At 40.0% G+C, this 14,013-nt stretch overlaps 1 protein-coding gene across 2 annotated transcripts in view; it reads left to right on the top strand.

Moving 5' to 3' along the window:
- Positions 1-14,013, top strand: part of CDK13 (cyclin dependent kinase 13) — a 118,928-nt gene that overhangs the window by 19,830 nt on the left and 85,085 nt on the right. For both annotated transcript variants that reach the window (XM_047763461.1, XM_047763460.1), the window contains exon 2: positions 6,568-7,227. In XM_047763461.1, coding sequence (XP_047619417.1) covers positions 6,568-7,227 — 660 coding nt within the window. The remainder of the gene's footprint in view (positions 1-6,567; positions 7,228-14,013) is intronic.

Genomic DNA, 14,013 nt, shown 5'->3' with positions numbered 1-14,013 from the left:
GCCACCAGCCTATGCCACAGCCACAGCAACTCGGGATCCCAGCCGTGTTGGCGACCCACACCACAGCTCACGGCAACACCAGATCCTTAACCCGCTGAGCAAGGCCAGGGACTGAACCCGCAACCTCATGGTTCCTAGTCGGATTCACTAACCACTGAGCCAGGAGGGGAACTCCTGCTTTTGACTTCTAAAGGAACTTCCGTATGGTTTTCTTGTGGTGCCTTCATCAGTTTACTTTCTGAGCAGCAGTGGGCAATGATCTCCTTTTCTCTACTCCTCACCAGCATTTGTTATCTCTTGTCTTTTTTCGAGCAGGGGTGTGGTGCTGTCTCATTGTGGCTTTAAATTGCATTTCCCTGATGAGTAGTGATATTGAGCACCTTTTCAGATATGTTAGCCATTTGGATGTGTTGCAAAAGGGCTGTTCAGGTCCTTTACTCACTTTTAAATTGGGTTATTTATTTTTATTTTTCTTTGAATAGTATGCATTTTTTTTTTGTCTTTTTGGGGCCACACCCATGACATATGGAGGTTCCCAGGCCGGGGGTCGAACCAGAGCTGTAGCTGCCAGCCTACACCACAGCCACAGCAATGCAGGATCCGAGCCGTGTCTGCGACCTACACCACAGCTCATGGCAACGTCAGATCCTTAACCCACTGGGCAAGGCCAGGGATCTAACCTGGGTCCTCATGGATGCTAGCCAGGTTCATTAACTGCTGAGCCACGATGAGAACTCCATATATTTTGGATATGAACACCTTATCAAAAATATTTTCTCCCATTCTGCAGGTTGACTTTTTGTTTTGTTGGTGGTTATCTTTGCTGTGTGCAAGTTTATTAGTTTGTTGTAGTCCCACTTGTTTATTTTTGCTTTTGATAAGTCATTGCCAAGACCAGTATCAAGGCGCTTACCCCCTATTTTTAATTCTAGGAGTTAGGTGATTTCAGATCTTCAAGTCTTTAATCCATTTTGAGTTGATTTTTGTGTGTGTGTGTGTGTGTGTGTTTTTTGCCTTTTCTAGGGCCGCTCCTGCGGCATATGGAGGTTCCCAGGCTAGGGGTCCAATCTGAGCTGTAGCCGCCGGCCTACACCACAGCCACAGCAATGCAGGATCCTTAACCCACTGAGCAAGGCCAGGGATCAAACCCTCAACCTCATGCTTCCTAGTTGGATTCATTTCCACTATGCTATGATGGGAACTCCCATTTTGAGTTGATTTTTTTATATGATATAAAATAGGGGTCTTTCATGTGGTTATCCAGTTTTCCCAGCACCATTTATTAAAGAGATTATATTCATTGTGTGTTTTTGGCTCTTTTGTAGAATATTAATTGGCCATATATGCATGGGTTTATTTCTAGACTCTCTATTTTGTTCCATTGATCAATGTCTCTGTTTTTATGCCAGTACCATATTGTTTTGATTACTGTAGCTTTGTAATATAGTTTGAAACCAGAAAGTTGATGCCTCCAGCTTTGTTCTTCTTTTTCAATATTGCTCTGGCTATTCAGGGTCTTTTGTGGTTCTATATGAATTTTAGGACTTTTTCCCTATTTTTGTGAAAAATGACATTGGAATTTTTGATGGAGATTGCTTTGAATCTGTAGCTTACTTTGGTAGTACGGACATTTTAACAATTCTTCCAACCCATGAGCACAGAATATCCCTCCATATATCTGTCTTCTTCAATTTCTTTCACCTCCTTGATTAGATTTATTACTAAGTGCTTTATTTTTTGTGATACCATTGTAAATGGGACTGGTTTCTTACTTTTTCTCTCCAGTAATTCGTTGTTAGTGTATGGAAACACAACTTATTTTTTAGTACTAATTTGGTATCCTTCATTTTTACTGAATATGTTTATTCTAATGGATTTTTGGTGGAGTCTTCAAAGGTTTCTGTCTGTAAGATCATAGTAGCATCGGCAAACAAAGACGATTTGATTTTTCCTGTTCCGATTTTGATGGGTTTTATTTCTTAATTGCTCTGGCTAGGACTTCCAAAACTGTGTTTGATAAAAGTGGTGAGAATGGGCATTATTATCTAATTCCTGATCTTAAGAAAAAGATTTTAGCTTTTCACTGTTGAGTATAATACTAGCTGTGGACTTGTCGTATATGGCCTTTTTGTGTGGAGGTATATTCCTTCTGTGTCCAGTTTATTTAATATTTATCAGGAAAGGATATTGAATGTTGTTAAATCCTTTTTCTGCATCTATTGGGATAATCATATGATTTTTTTATCCTTCATTTTGTTACTATGGTGTATCACATCTATTGATTTGCATATGGTGAACCAACCTTGCATGGGAAGCATTTTCATACCTTTTTTGGGGGTTAGCAACAAGTTTTTGAAATGGACATAGCTCCTGTTAGTGTGAAATAAGCAAGGTGGAAAAATTAGGCCAAAAAGATAGTGTTAGTAGATTCTACTGCATTAGACATCGCATGTATAGAACACTTCTACCATACCAGAAAGTTCTTTTGGATCCTGCCATTCTGTTTTGTTTTATATAGTGAGGGATTGACTGTTACAGTAAAAATTTTAAGAATTTGCTAGTTAGGTACAATTAGCAAATCAGTATTTGCTAACTAGGTACAATTTCAGAAGACCTGGACCCTTGAAGCGATTGTGTGATATAGTTGAGTGAATAGTACACCATGCTTTCTCTAAGGAATGCTAACCTAACTAACAGTGAGCGATAACTTGTTGGGTTTTTTTGTTTTTTTTTGTTTTTATCTTTTTTTTTGCCTTTTCTTGAGCCGCTCCCGCGGCATATGGAGGTTCCCAGGCTAGGGGTCTAATTGGAGCTGTGGCTGCCGGCCTGCGCCAGAGCCACAGCAACACAGGATCCGAGCCACATCTGCGACCCACACCACAGCTCATGGCAATGCCAGATCCTTAACCCACTGAGCAAGGCCAGGGATTGAACCGGCAACTTCATGGTTCTTAGTCAGATTTGTTAACCACTGCACCACGATGGGAACTCCTCGTTGAGTTTTTGATACTGAATCTTTATCTTGGTTCTGCTTTGTGTTATATAAATTTGGGAGACCTTCTTAGGCCTCTTAACCTCTTAAAGAGATTCTCTAATTTCTTACAAACGTTAAAAACAAACAAGAAACAGGTAATATAAGCCTACTGTAGCTTCTACAGTACAGAAATACTAGAAAAATACAGAATACATTTTTTAAAAGAAATATGAAAAACAAAGACTTGGTATCTACCATCTATTTAAGTTCTTTTAGTAAGACATATAATTCATTATATAGTCATAGAGATTCACTTCTCTCTTTTACTGCCATAATTTTGTTACTGCTGAAGTATTAGATCATTAGTAAAAATGATCTAAACTTGAGTTTTGTTTTGTTTATTTTGGCTGCACCTGCATCATATGGAAGTTCCCGGGCCAGGAGTCATATCTGAGCCTTAGCTGTGACCAGTGCCACAGCTGTGGCAGTGCTGGATCCTTTAACCCACTGCCCCAGGCCGGGGGTCGAACCTGGGCTGCTGCAGAGACAATGCTGGATCCTTAACCCTGCTGCACCACAGTGGGAACTATGAGTTTTAAATTTTTATTTAACTTTAGATTCCCCAAATCTTTGTTATAAATGTATTTATATATGGTGTGTGTGTGTATATATCTATATATATGTAATTGAAATTGATTAGCAAATGTGCAACATCTGAGAGAATACAGTTTACTAGGACAGGACATTTGAAAAGTTAAGGAATTTAACTTAAGAGAAATAAAATTGGAAAAGAATGGAGGGCGTGTCTAGAAGAATTTGGTGTAGAGATCAAATACCATAAAAATGCCATTTCTGAAATATCCTTTTAATCAAAAATTTTTGTCTTGGAGTTCCCTTCGTGGCTCAGCAGTTAAAGAACCTGACTAGGATCCATGAGGATGTGGGTTCGATCCCTTGCCTTGCTCAGTGGGTTAAGAATATGGCCTTGTAGTGGCTGTGGCATAGGCCAGGGGCATCGGCTCCGATTTGACCCCTAGCCTGGGAATCTCCATATGCCGCTGGTGGGGCCTAAAATAGCCCCCCAAAAAGAAAGAAAAATTTCTTTATCCAGATTCTGTGCAGAAAATGATAGGCCAGAGGCCTTAAAATTGTGTTGGGATTTAACTTTGTTTTCTTAGTAAAGTTTACTGATTATAAATTTCTTAGGTAATTATGATGTGTGTGTCTGTGTTAAACTGATGAGCGGAATCTTGCTCGGGTAGGAAAGTTAACTTAAGAAAAGTTCCGTGCTGTTACCTCTGAGATGACAGTCTCTTTTCTTTCTTCTGCTGTGTGGCTTTCTGTTGCTCTGTAATATCTGATCAGCAGATGGACACATGACATCGCAGACTTGTTTTGAGGTCCAGAAGTCTGAAGGGAGAGGAAATTAAAAGTGTGGCTGAGTGTTTCATATCATGATGCTTTTGGTTTCTGTATTAAAGGAAGATATTTTATATTTTATAACCAACTTATTACTTTCTGTTTAGCCAAACATTTCCTCTATTTCCATGGAAAATTTGTAAGCTCATTGGAAATTTTAGTGATTGATGTATATGAATCAATATATAAAATAATGCTTCAGTGATTTACATATTGAATCAATACATAAAATAATGTTACATTAATGCTTTATGTAAAGTATGAGATTTGTATGAAATACTAACTCAGTGCTCAACATTAGTTGGCCCTATATACCTTTTGAAATGTTTTTGAAAGAATGAGGGAGAAGTTGAATTTGTATTTGAGTTTTTCCTAAATCGAACCATTATTTGACTTCCTACTAGAATTGTAAAATGTATGACATAATATATGTGTTTATTACATAATATATTACTGCCAGATATAAACAAAAATTTCCAGTTCTTCCTTTTTTCTTCCAATTTAAATTGTGGGTTTCTAGGAGTTCCTTTTCTTCATTTATCCTCTCCAAATAACTTCTATAAAATTTCAGTAAGAGTTTTATCTCCATGTTAATGTGTTACTGGTTTTTTATTTTTTATTTTTTTTGAGGGGGTGGTCTTTTTAGGGCCAGGGCTGTGGCGTATGAGGTTCCCAGGCTAGGGGTCGAATCAGAGCTATAGCCACCGGCCTACACTGCAGTCACAACAATGCCAGATTTGAGCCGTGTTTGCAACCCACACAGTACATGGCAACGCCAGATCCTTAACCTACTGAGCAAGGACAGGGATCGAACCTTTGTCCTCATGGATACTAGTCAGATTCATTTCTGCTGAGCCACTGACGGGAACTCCAGTGTATTACTGTTTTGAATGTGACTCTACCTACTTTAGAATCCAAAGATCTGGGTTAGATCAGGCAAGGTTCTAGAAGGAAACAGAATCCAACTTAGATGGTTTAAGAGACTGTCATGGAGGAGCGCAGAGACAGGGGTGGATTGGGGGAGGTTTTCACGGGTTATAGAGGGGCGTTTGAAGGGACAAGGAGATGACAGTGTCACTGGAGACACCAGTGAGAGCAGAGAAAAAAGAGGTGTCTGACAGGAGCCGTGGTGGTGGAAGGACACAGCTTCTGTCACAAAATGAGGCCAAGAGAAGGAGGAAGCTGGGGAGAAATAATCTAGCCTTTCTCTGCCTTCTGATGCACCAGTGATGGACAGCATTGGAACCCAGAAGATGCATCTATCGAGATCCGCCTCTGGGCACAGAAAAGGGCCGAAGAGGTTTGGAAGGATAGGGTAGTGGCCATAAGATAACAGCCAGTACAGCCAACAAATGTGGGATTGACTTCAGGTAATATTTTAGATTGAACTTCTTATCTGTAGACCGTAGATACTTTACTGGGTTTGATGAGGCTTCTAAAAGAGCCATATCAGACATGTGAAAGTACTACAGTAGTGCCTCTGTCTTGTGTTTTTTTAAAGTTTTGGTAAGGTGTAGGCTTGATGAAAAGCTCAACTTCATTTCTCGTGATGCTGTGTTGCATTTGTTACCACCATACTTTTGAATATATATGTTTTTGTGTTTTCCAATATTTGAGAAGTGAATTGAGCATCATTAAGTAGTTAAGATTTAGAGACTTTTTTTTTTTTTAACATATTTAATGACAGGTTTTGTCTTTTTCACTCTTGGTGTAGACAGAGCACTGTTTACTCCTAAACGTACACTTTTGGGATGTAGAGTTGTTTCCCTGGTAAGAAGATTGTCAGACGTCACTGTGCTATGTCTGCCATTGGTGTATCCTTGTCACCTACTTCTGTTTTCCTGAGACAGCAATGATGCCTCCTCATACTTTTTCCTCCTGATTCTTAATACTATTTCTTTTCACAAAGATATACGTTCATGCAGCCTCACCTTTGAGCATTCATAGGCCAGACTAAGATCAACCAGTCTATTTTCAGGAAAAGTATAGTCACCAGATAATATAATACTAATGCACTTTTTTTTTTTTAAAAACAAATCCTCCCATAAAAACTATATTATGATTTTGAAATTAAGTAATTCTATTTCATTTCATAGGCTCACGTTAGCGGTTTGTGTACATTTCAAAGTGAACTTTCTTGAATTACTGACTCAATCTTAATTATTTTCCACCAGACGGTCTGCCAAATCCCGAAGCAGAAGCCCATATTCATCTAGGCATTCAAGATCTCGTAGCAGGCACAGATTATCCAGATCCAGAAGTCGTCATTCTAGCATTTCTCCTAGCACACTAACTCTGAAGAGTAGCCTGGCAGCTGAATTGAACAAGAATAAAAAAGCACGAGCTGCAGAAGCGGCAAGAGCTGCAGAAGCAGCAAAAGCTGCAGAAGCAGCTAAGGCTGCAGAGGCTGCTGCCAAGGCTGCCAAAGCTTCAAACACTTCTACACCTACCAAGGGGAACACAGAGACTGGTGCCAGTGCATCACAAACAAACCATGTGAAGGATGCGAAGAAACTTAAAATTGAGCACGCACCTTCTCCCTCAAGCAGTGGAACTTTGAAAAATGACAAGGCGAAAACAAAGCCACCTCTTCAGGTAACAAAGGTGGATAATAATTTGATTGTAGATAAAGCCACCAAGAAAGCAGTTGTCGTTGGGAAGGAGAGTAAATCTGCTGCTACGAAGGAGGAGCCAGTGTCTCTTAAAGAGAAAACGAAACCACTTACACCAAGCGTAGGAGCCAAGGAGAAGGAGCAGCATGTGGCTTTAGTGACCTCTACTTTGCCGCCCTTGCCTTTGCCGCCCATGCTGCCTGAAGATAAAGATGCTGATAGGTAAGTGCAAAAAATTTTGTTAGTGAATGACGAGAAAAAATAGAGGTTTGAAATGAGAAATTATTTGACCTTTCCCCTCACCAAAAAAAAAACCCCAAAACAAAAACTTTATAAAAAAAGGACTGCAAGTTAATTAATTCTCTTTACTGTGTACATCTTAAATGAAGCACTTAACTTGTAGGATGGCAGCCTTATGCTTTATGCTCAGAACCCCAGGTAAAACTTGCCGTCGCCATGGAATGCAGTGCATGTGTCAGTTTGAGTTTGGGAATTAGAAGTGCCAGGCTTCTCTTTGGCTGGGTATTCCGTGATCCTACTATCAGAGACAGTGCATTTTATCAGACAGTCTGTCCTGGGTGAGAAAAGCATGTATCTTTGTTATTTCTAAGTGTTTTCATTGGCCTTAATTGCTTTAGGTGGCTTTATGAGTATATCAAGTTTTGGTCTTTTATTGACTCAACTTTTTGCAATTAGAGATTAATTACATATTACAGAAAATTCATAATGTGTTGTACTTTGCTTTAAGATGTTTACAAATTTCTACTGTGAATATTTGGGGGTATGGATTGTACCTTTTTTTTTTGTCTTTTGTCTTTTTAGGGCTGCACCTGTGGCATATGGAGGTTCCAGGCTAGGGATTGAATTGGAGATACAGCTGCCGGCCTGCACCACAGCCACAGCAACGCCAGATCTGAGCCACATCTGAGACCTACACCACAGCTCACGGCCACTCCGGATCCCTAACCCTCATGATTCCTAGTCAGGTTCGTTAACCACTGAGCCACGGCGGGAACTCTGGATTGTACTTGTATTTTGAAACATTTTTAAGAGGCAGGTAAGAGTAAAGTAGAATAAAGTAAATATGGTTCTAAGAGTGTTTCTCAAATGTTTGCTAGGATAAAAGCTTTATGCTGTTGTTTGATATTTGCCTGTTGACTTAACCATTTTGGTTTTTATTTTTATGAAAAAATTATAGCTACCCCCCCCCCCCATTTTCTGTTAAAAAGCAACTATATGGGCAGTTTTCCTGGCTGACATTTTTAGAGATTTAAAAACAAGTGGATAAAAGGGCCATGTGGGTAGGTCTTTCAAGTGCTCATTTTAGCTAGCATTATGAAAATTTTGTAATTTAAAACAAACACAAAATAAATTACAATTTGTGTTTCATGCCCTCTAAGGTGTCTTTTTTTCTACAGTCAAAAATGTTGCTGAGGGACCCCATCCAATTTAATGGGTGTTACTCAGTTATACTACTTTAATTGTAGTATTTGCAGGTTTGTCTGTCTTCCAGGAACACTGAAGGTTCATAACAGTGATTTGTAATTTGGATGAGTGTTGGAATGGGCTGTCCAGCAGAGATGCATGAGTGCAGAACTGAGTCACTTCGTTAGTGAGAGAATAACCCTTCTGCTGAGAATCTAGTGATCCTGGACCAGTGGGACTGATTGTTCTCTATTCATATTTGCTTTAAGGGTAAAGGGGTGAATTTTTACTTGTGATGTTTTTAAGAACTCAGAATTTACCCAGGTGACTGCTTATTAAGGATATTCTTTTTGCATATGTTTTTAATAAGATGGTGGCACATCGTATACTTGGTCATTAAATTTTTTTTTTTGACCCACCTTCTTATCTGTCTTTTCTTCTTTGTTGTTGTGTCTCTGCTCTTTTTGCTTTGAATGTGTTTGTATGTTTCAAGGATACAGAGGTTTTTTAAGACTTCTGAGTACTACTCCTGTCCTGTGTGGCCAGAGATTGAGTCAACACTAGTTAATAGCTATTCTTCTGGTCAGTGCTGCAAGTCTGATTGTCTGAAATTGGGTCTGTGGGAACTCCTATAAGCAAACTCCTTTGTTCTTTGGATTTGACCCCCCCCCCTTTTTTTTTTTTTTGCCTTTTAGGATCACATCTGCAGCGTACGGAGGTTCCCAGTTAGGGGTCCTGTCAGAGCGACAGCTGCTGGCCTCTGCCACAGCCGCAGCAGTGTGCTCTCCGGGCTGTGACTGCGATGTGCACCGCAGCTCACAGCAGCGCCAGATCCTTCACCCACTGAGTGAGGCCGGGGACCCAACCTGCATCTTTACGGGTATCAGTCAGGCTTGTTACAGCTGAGTCACAACGGGAACTCCGGGCCCTGTTTATTTTTAAGTGCTTCCTAGCCAAACAACATCCTTTAGGCTCACTTTGAACTTTGCTTTTCTCCCAGATCTGGAATTCATTATTCTCCAAAAATTATCAGACAGACTGTAATAAGTCAGTATTATAGACTGTAATAAATCATTGCGTGGAATCATTTTCTTTATAAAAAATTAGGATCATGCCATGCATAATATTCCTTAATTTTTTTCTTTTAATTTTTAGTATGTTGGAGACCTTTCCATGTTGGTAGAGATGGGTTCAGTATTCCTATCCATGGGAGTGGATGCATCACTTTCTTATGAACTAGTCTGCTGTTGAGTAATGGGTACTCAGATTTATAATTGTTTGCTATTAAACTCTCCTTATGCATTAATATTATATGTACATGTGAGCAATTTTTGTAGGATAGTTGTGAGAACAAAGTATTCACATGTAAAAGTTTAATGCAAAATGCCAGATTATATCTAAATAAAACTGTGTCCCAGTTTATGCACCCAAATGTATGAAATTGCTTCAGCAACACTAAGTGTTGCCAGTTTTGAAATGTTGACAGTTTTTAAAATATGTAATTCATTTTGCATTTTTCTGATTATTGAGACATCTTTTTGAACATTTGTTGGCTCTTTTTTTTTTTTCCCCTAGTGAATTGCTGGTTCATGTCTTTTTTTCTTTTTTCTTTCTTGCTTTTTAGGGCCACCCCCACGGCACATGGAGGTTCCCAGGCTAGGGGTCCAATCGGAGCTATAGCTGCAGGCTTACACCACAGCCACAGCAACTCAAGATCTGAGCCGTGTCTTTGACCTATACCACAGCAACTCGGGATCCTTTAACCCACTGAGTGAGGCCAGGGATTGAACTTGCGTCCTCATGAATGCTAGTCAGATTCGTTAACCGCTGAGCCATGACAGGAACTCCTGCTGGCTCATATCTTATACTGGCTTTTCCTTAAGATTAGGATGACCCCCCTCCCCCCTTTTTTCATCCATGGTATGTAGAAGTTCCCAGGCCAGGGTTGAACCCGCACCACAGCAGTGACAGTACTGGATCCTGCACCGCAGGAGAACTCCTGTTGCCCTTTTTCTAACTGACTTGTAGGTACTCCCTATGTGAGGAATCTTGCCCTGGGCCTCTCAGAGTCCGTTGCTTGTCTTTGACACTTCATTTATTTTGTTTTTGGCTATGTGGTTGTTTTCCCATTTAACATAATCACTGTCTGTCATTTTTCCTTGAAACGTAACGGGTTTATAAAGTTTTCAAAGGTTAACTCACACCTCACAGAAGTTTGTTTGGGTCGTTATACGAAGAAGAAAGACGTGGCTGAGTGTGCGCTCTCCCCATCACCCTGGGGACTGACCACATTTATTGAATCCTCTAGCTCCTTTTGTTCAGGCCCTCACCTTTGGCACATGGAGGTTCCCAGGCCGGGGGCCGTGGCTCCTGGCCTCCCCCGCAGCCACAGCAACGCAGGATCCGAGCCGCGTCTGCGACCTACACCACAGCTCTCAGCAACGCTGGATCCTTAACCCACTGCGGGGGGCCCAGGATTGACTCTGTGTCCTCCTGGATACCAGTCCTGTTCGTTTCCACTGAGCCGGGACGAGGAACTCCGTAGTAATTTGGCTCATTGATTTGTGGTACCATATAGAAAAGTCTTACTGATATCTCCGTTTCTGGATCTTCCTTTCTGTGAGCATGTTTTGCTATTTCTTTGCCAGTGCCCTTTTGATTTTTCTTTAGATGATGGTGTATCGGTTCTCAAACCCACATTTCTCCTATAGGGATAGGCAGGTATGTGAAGGTATAGGGATGGAATCAATTGCTTATTAGTGAATAGCTTGACCATTCAGCCTCACCTTCAGTGTGGCTGTAAATGGGCCCAGTGTTGGCATTTTTTGTTTCTATTCCTAGGCAAATTTTATAATTATTCACTTTGTCTAGTTGTAGTTTATTTTATTTTTATTTATTTATTTTTTTGGTCTTTTTGCCATTTCTTGGGCCTCTCCTGCCGCATATGGAGGTTCCCAGGCTAGGGGTCCAATTGGAGCTGCAGCCTCCAGCCTACGCCACAGCCACAGCAACGTGGGATCTGAGCCATGCCTGTGACCTACACCACAGCTCACGGCAATGCCAGATCCTTAACCCACTGAGCGAGGCCAGGGATGGAACCCACAACCTCATGGTTCCTAGTCGGATTCGTTAACCACTGAGCCACGACAGGAACTCCTGTCTAGTTGTATTTTAAAACCTCTTGCTTGATTTTTGTTCAGGACTTGATTCAATGCAGTGATTAATTTGGAGACTGACAGCTTCACAGTAGCACAGTTCCCCATATGAAAACTTGGCTTCTTGTCATTCATTCTGGTCTAGCTTTATGTTCATCCGTCACATGGGTCTTGTGCATTTCTTTCTTTATTTATTTATTTATTTTTTTTTTTTTGTCTTTTTGCTATTTCCTTGGGCCGCTCCCACGGCATATGGAGGTTCCTGGGCTAGGGGTCGAATCGGAGCTGTAGCCACCGGCCTACGCCAGAGCCACAGCAACGCGGGATCTGAGCCGCGTCTGCAACCTACACCACAGCTCATGGCAGCGCCGGATCGTTAACCCACTGAGCAAGGGCAGGGACCGAACCCGCAACCTCATGGTTCCTAGTCGGGTTCGTTAACCACTGCGCCACGACGGGAACTCCTCTTGTGCATTTCTTATTAAGGCATTTTATTGTTTTTGGTTGCCATAGTTTATGGAAGCTTTATAAAAATCATATCACATTTCCTATTTAGCTGTTGCAAGTATTAAGTGAAAATATAGTGTTTTTATTTATATAATATTATTCTTGGAAAGTAGTATTTCATTTCTACTTTTTTTTTTTTTGGCTGTACCCAATGGCATACAATATTTCACTTCTTTTAAATCTGGGATTCTTGCTAAATTTGATAGTTGATGTAATAGTGATTTGAATAAGGCAGTCTTAAATTTTAAATCATAAGCAAAATTAAGATTTCTAACCTCTCCTCCCCCATGTTGATTTGAATTGTTGGACAAATGCAAATTTTTGGCTGCAGCCTACTTATAAGTTAGAGACTACATTTTTCTGAATAAATTATTTTAAATAGACTTATTTTCAGAGTTCAAGTGATACCTTTCTAGAAAGAATCTTTTACTGTCTTTCAGTCCTGAGTTAGCTGTCCTTGAATACCCTCTTACTCTGGAAATCAGTCTGTTTATTCCTTCATCCTGCCCCGCACACGAGTATGTCCTCCAAAAGACTCTAGTAGGCTCCTTTCTGAGAGGAACTGTATCTTAGTGTATTTGTTAATTGTTTTTGTCGTTAAACTCCAGTGCCTTATGCAATACTTAGCATGTGGCCACATACAGCGAATATTTGTTGAATGGAGGGACATTAAAATTGAAAAGTGGGCTATATGATACCATTACTTTAAAAATAAAACTGCAGACTGTTTCCTTTGAGCTTATTTTCCCTGTTAAGTATTACCTTCTAGTGAGTAACATGGATTACAAAGAAAAGTCACAACTTTATTGATAAATAGGTTTTGGGATAGTATTAAAGCATCCATATGTTGTGCACTAATATTAATGTTCAGCTGGAGAAGTTAGCGTTGAAATGATTTACGCTGATATAGCATCATTAGTAATTTTTGATCACAGCAGTGTAGCCTCACTAAACTTGTAAATTATGGGACTCGTAACTGCTATGAAAGTATGTGAAGTCTAAAGTTTATTATCATTGTAAGAGTCTCTTTCAACATGTCGTAAGTTCTTTCTGTGTGGTATATGTGTTTTTTTTTAAAACTCAGTGAATTTCATTATATTTATAGGCGCACAGCCATCATCACAACCCAATTTTACGACGTTTCTATCCCAAGTCCCCAGACCATCCCTCCCCCTTTGGAAACCATAGGTTTTTCAAAATCTTTGAGTCAGTTTGTGTTCTGCAAATAAGTTCATTGTGTCCTTTTTTTAGATGCCACTTATAAGTGATAGCATATGATGTTTGTGTCTGTTTGACTAACTTCACTTAGCATGAGAATTTCTAGGTCCATCCATGTTGCTGTAAATGTCATTCTTTCATTCCTTCTTATGGCCAAGTAATATTCCATTGTGTATGTATCACATCTTCTTGATCCACTTCTCTGTCAGTGGACATTTAGGTTGCTGCCATGTCTTGGCTATTGTATACAGTGCTGCAGTGAACACTGGGGTGCATGTATCTTTTGAGTCGTAGTTTTCTCTGTATAGATGCCCAGGAGTCAGATTGCTGGATCAAATGGTAGTTCTATTTTTAGTATTTTGAGGAACCTCCATACTGTTTTCCATAATGGGTTGCACCAATTTACAATCTCATCAACCGTATAAGAGGGTTCTTTTTTCTCCACACCCTTTACAGTATTTATTGTTTGTAGACTTTTTGATGATGGCCACTCTGGCTGGTGTAAGGTGGTCAGATTTCCTTAGTTTTTGTCTAGTTCTGTATCATTTTTGGGGGCCCAAATTTTGTATTTTATTTTTACCTGGAAAGTAAAGAAACTCAGTCTTCTGCCATTGCATGCTACTTAAATGTAAGACACGATTGCATTTTTATTTCTCAAATAAGTTTTTGTGTTTTGTTTATTCATCTGACTCCTTTCTTTTTA

The sequence above is a fragment of the Phacochoerus africanus genome, chromosome 16 (assembly GCF_016906955.1).
Source record: "Phacochoerus africanus isolate WHEZ1 chromosome 16, ROS_Pafr_v1, whole genome shotgun sequence".
In the NCBI taxonomy this organism is placed as follows: domain Eukaryota; kingdom Metazoa; phylum Chordata; class Mammalia; order Artiodactyla; family Suidae; genus Phacochoerus; species Phacochoerus africanus.
Note: the sequence above shows the minus strand (reverse complement) of the source record. Positions and strands in the feature narration are given on the sequence as shown.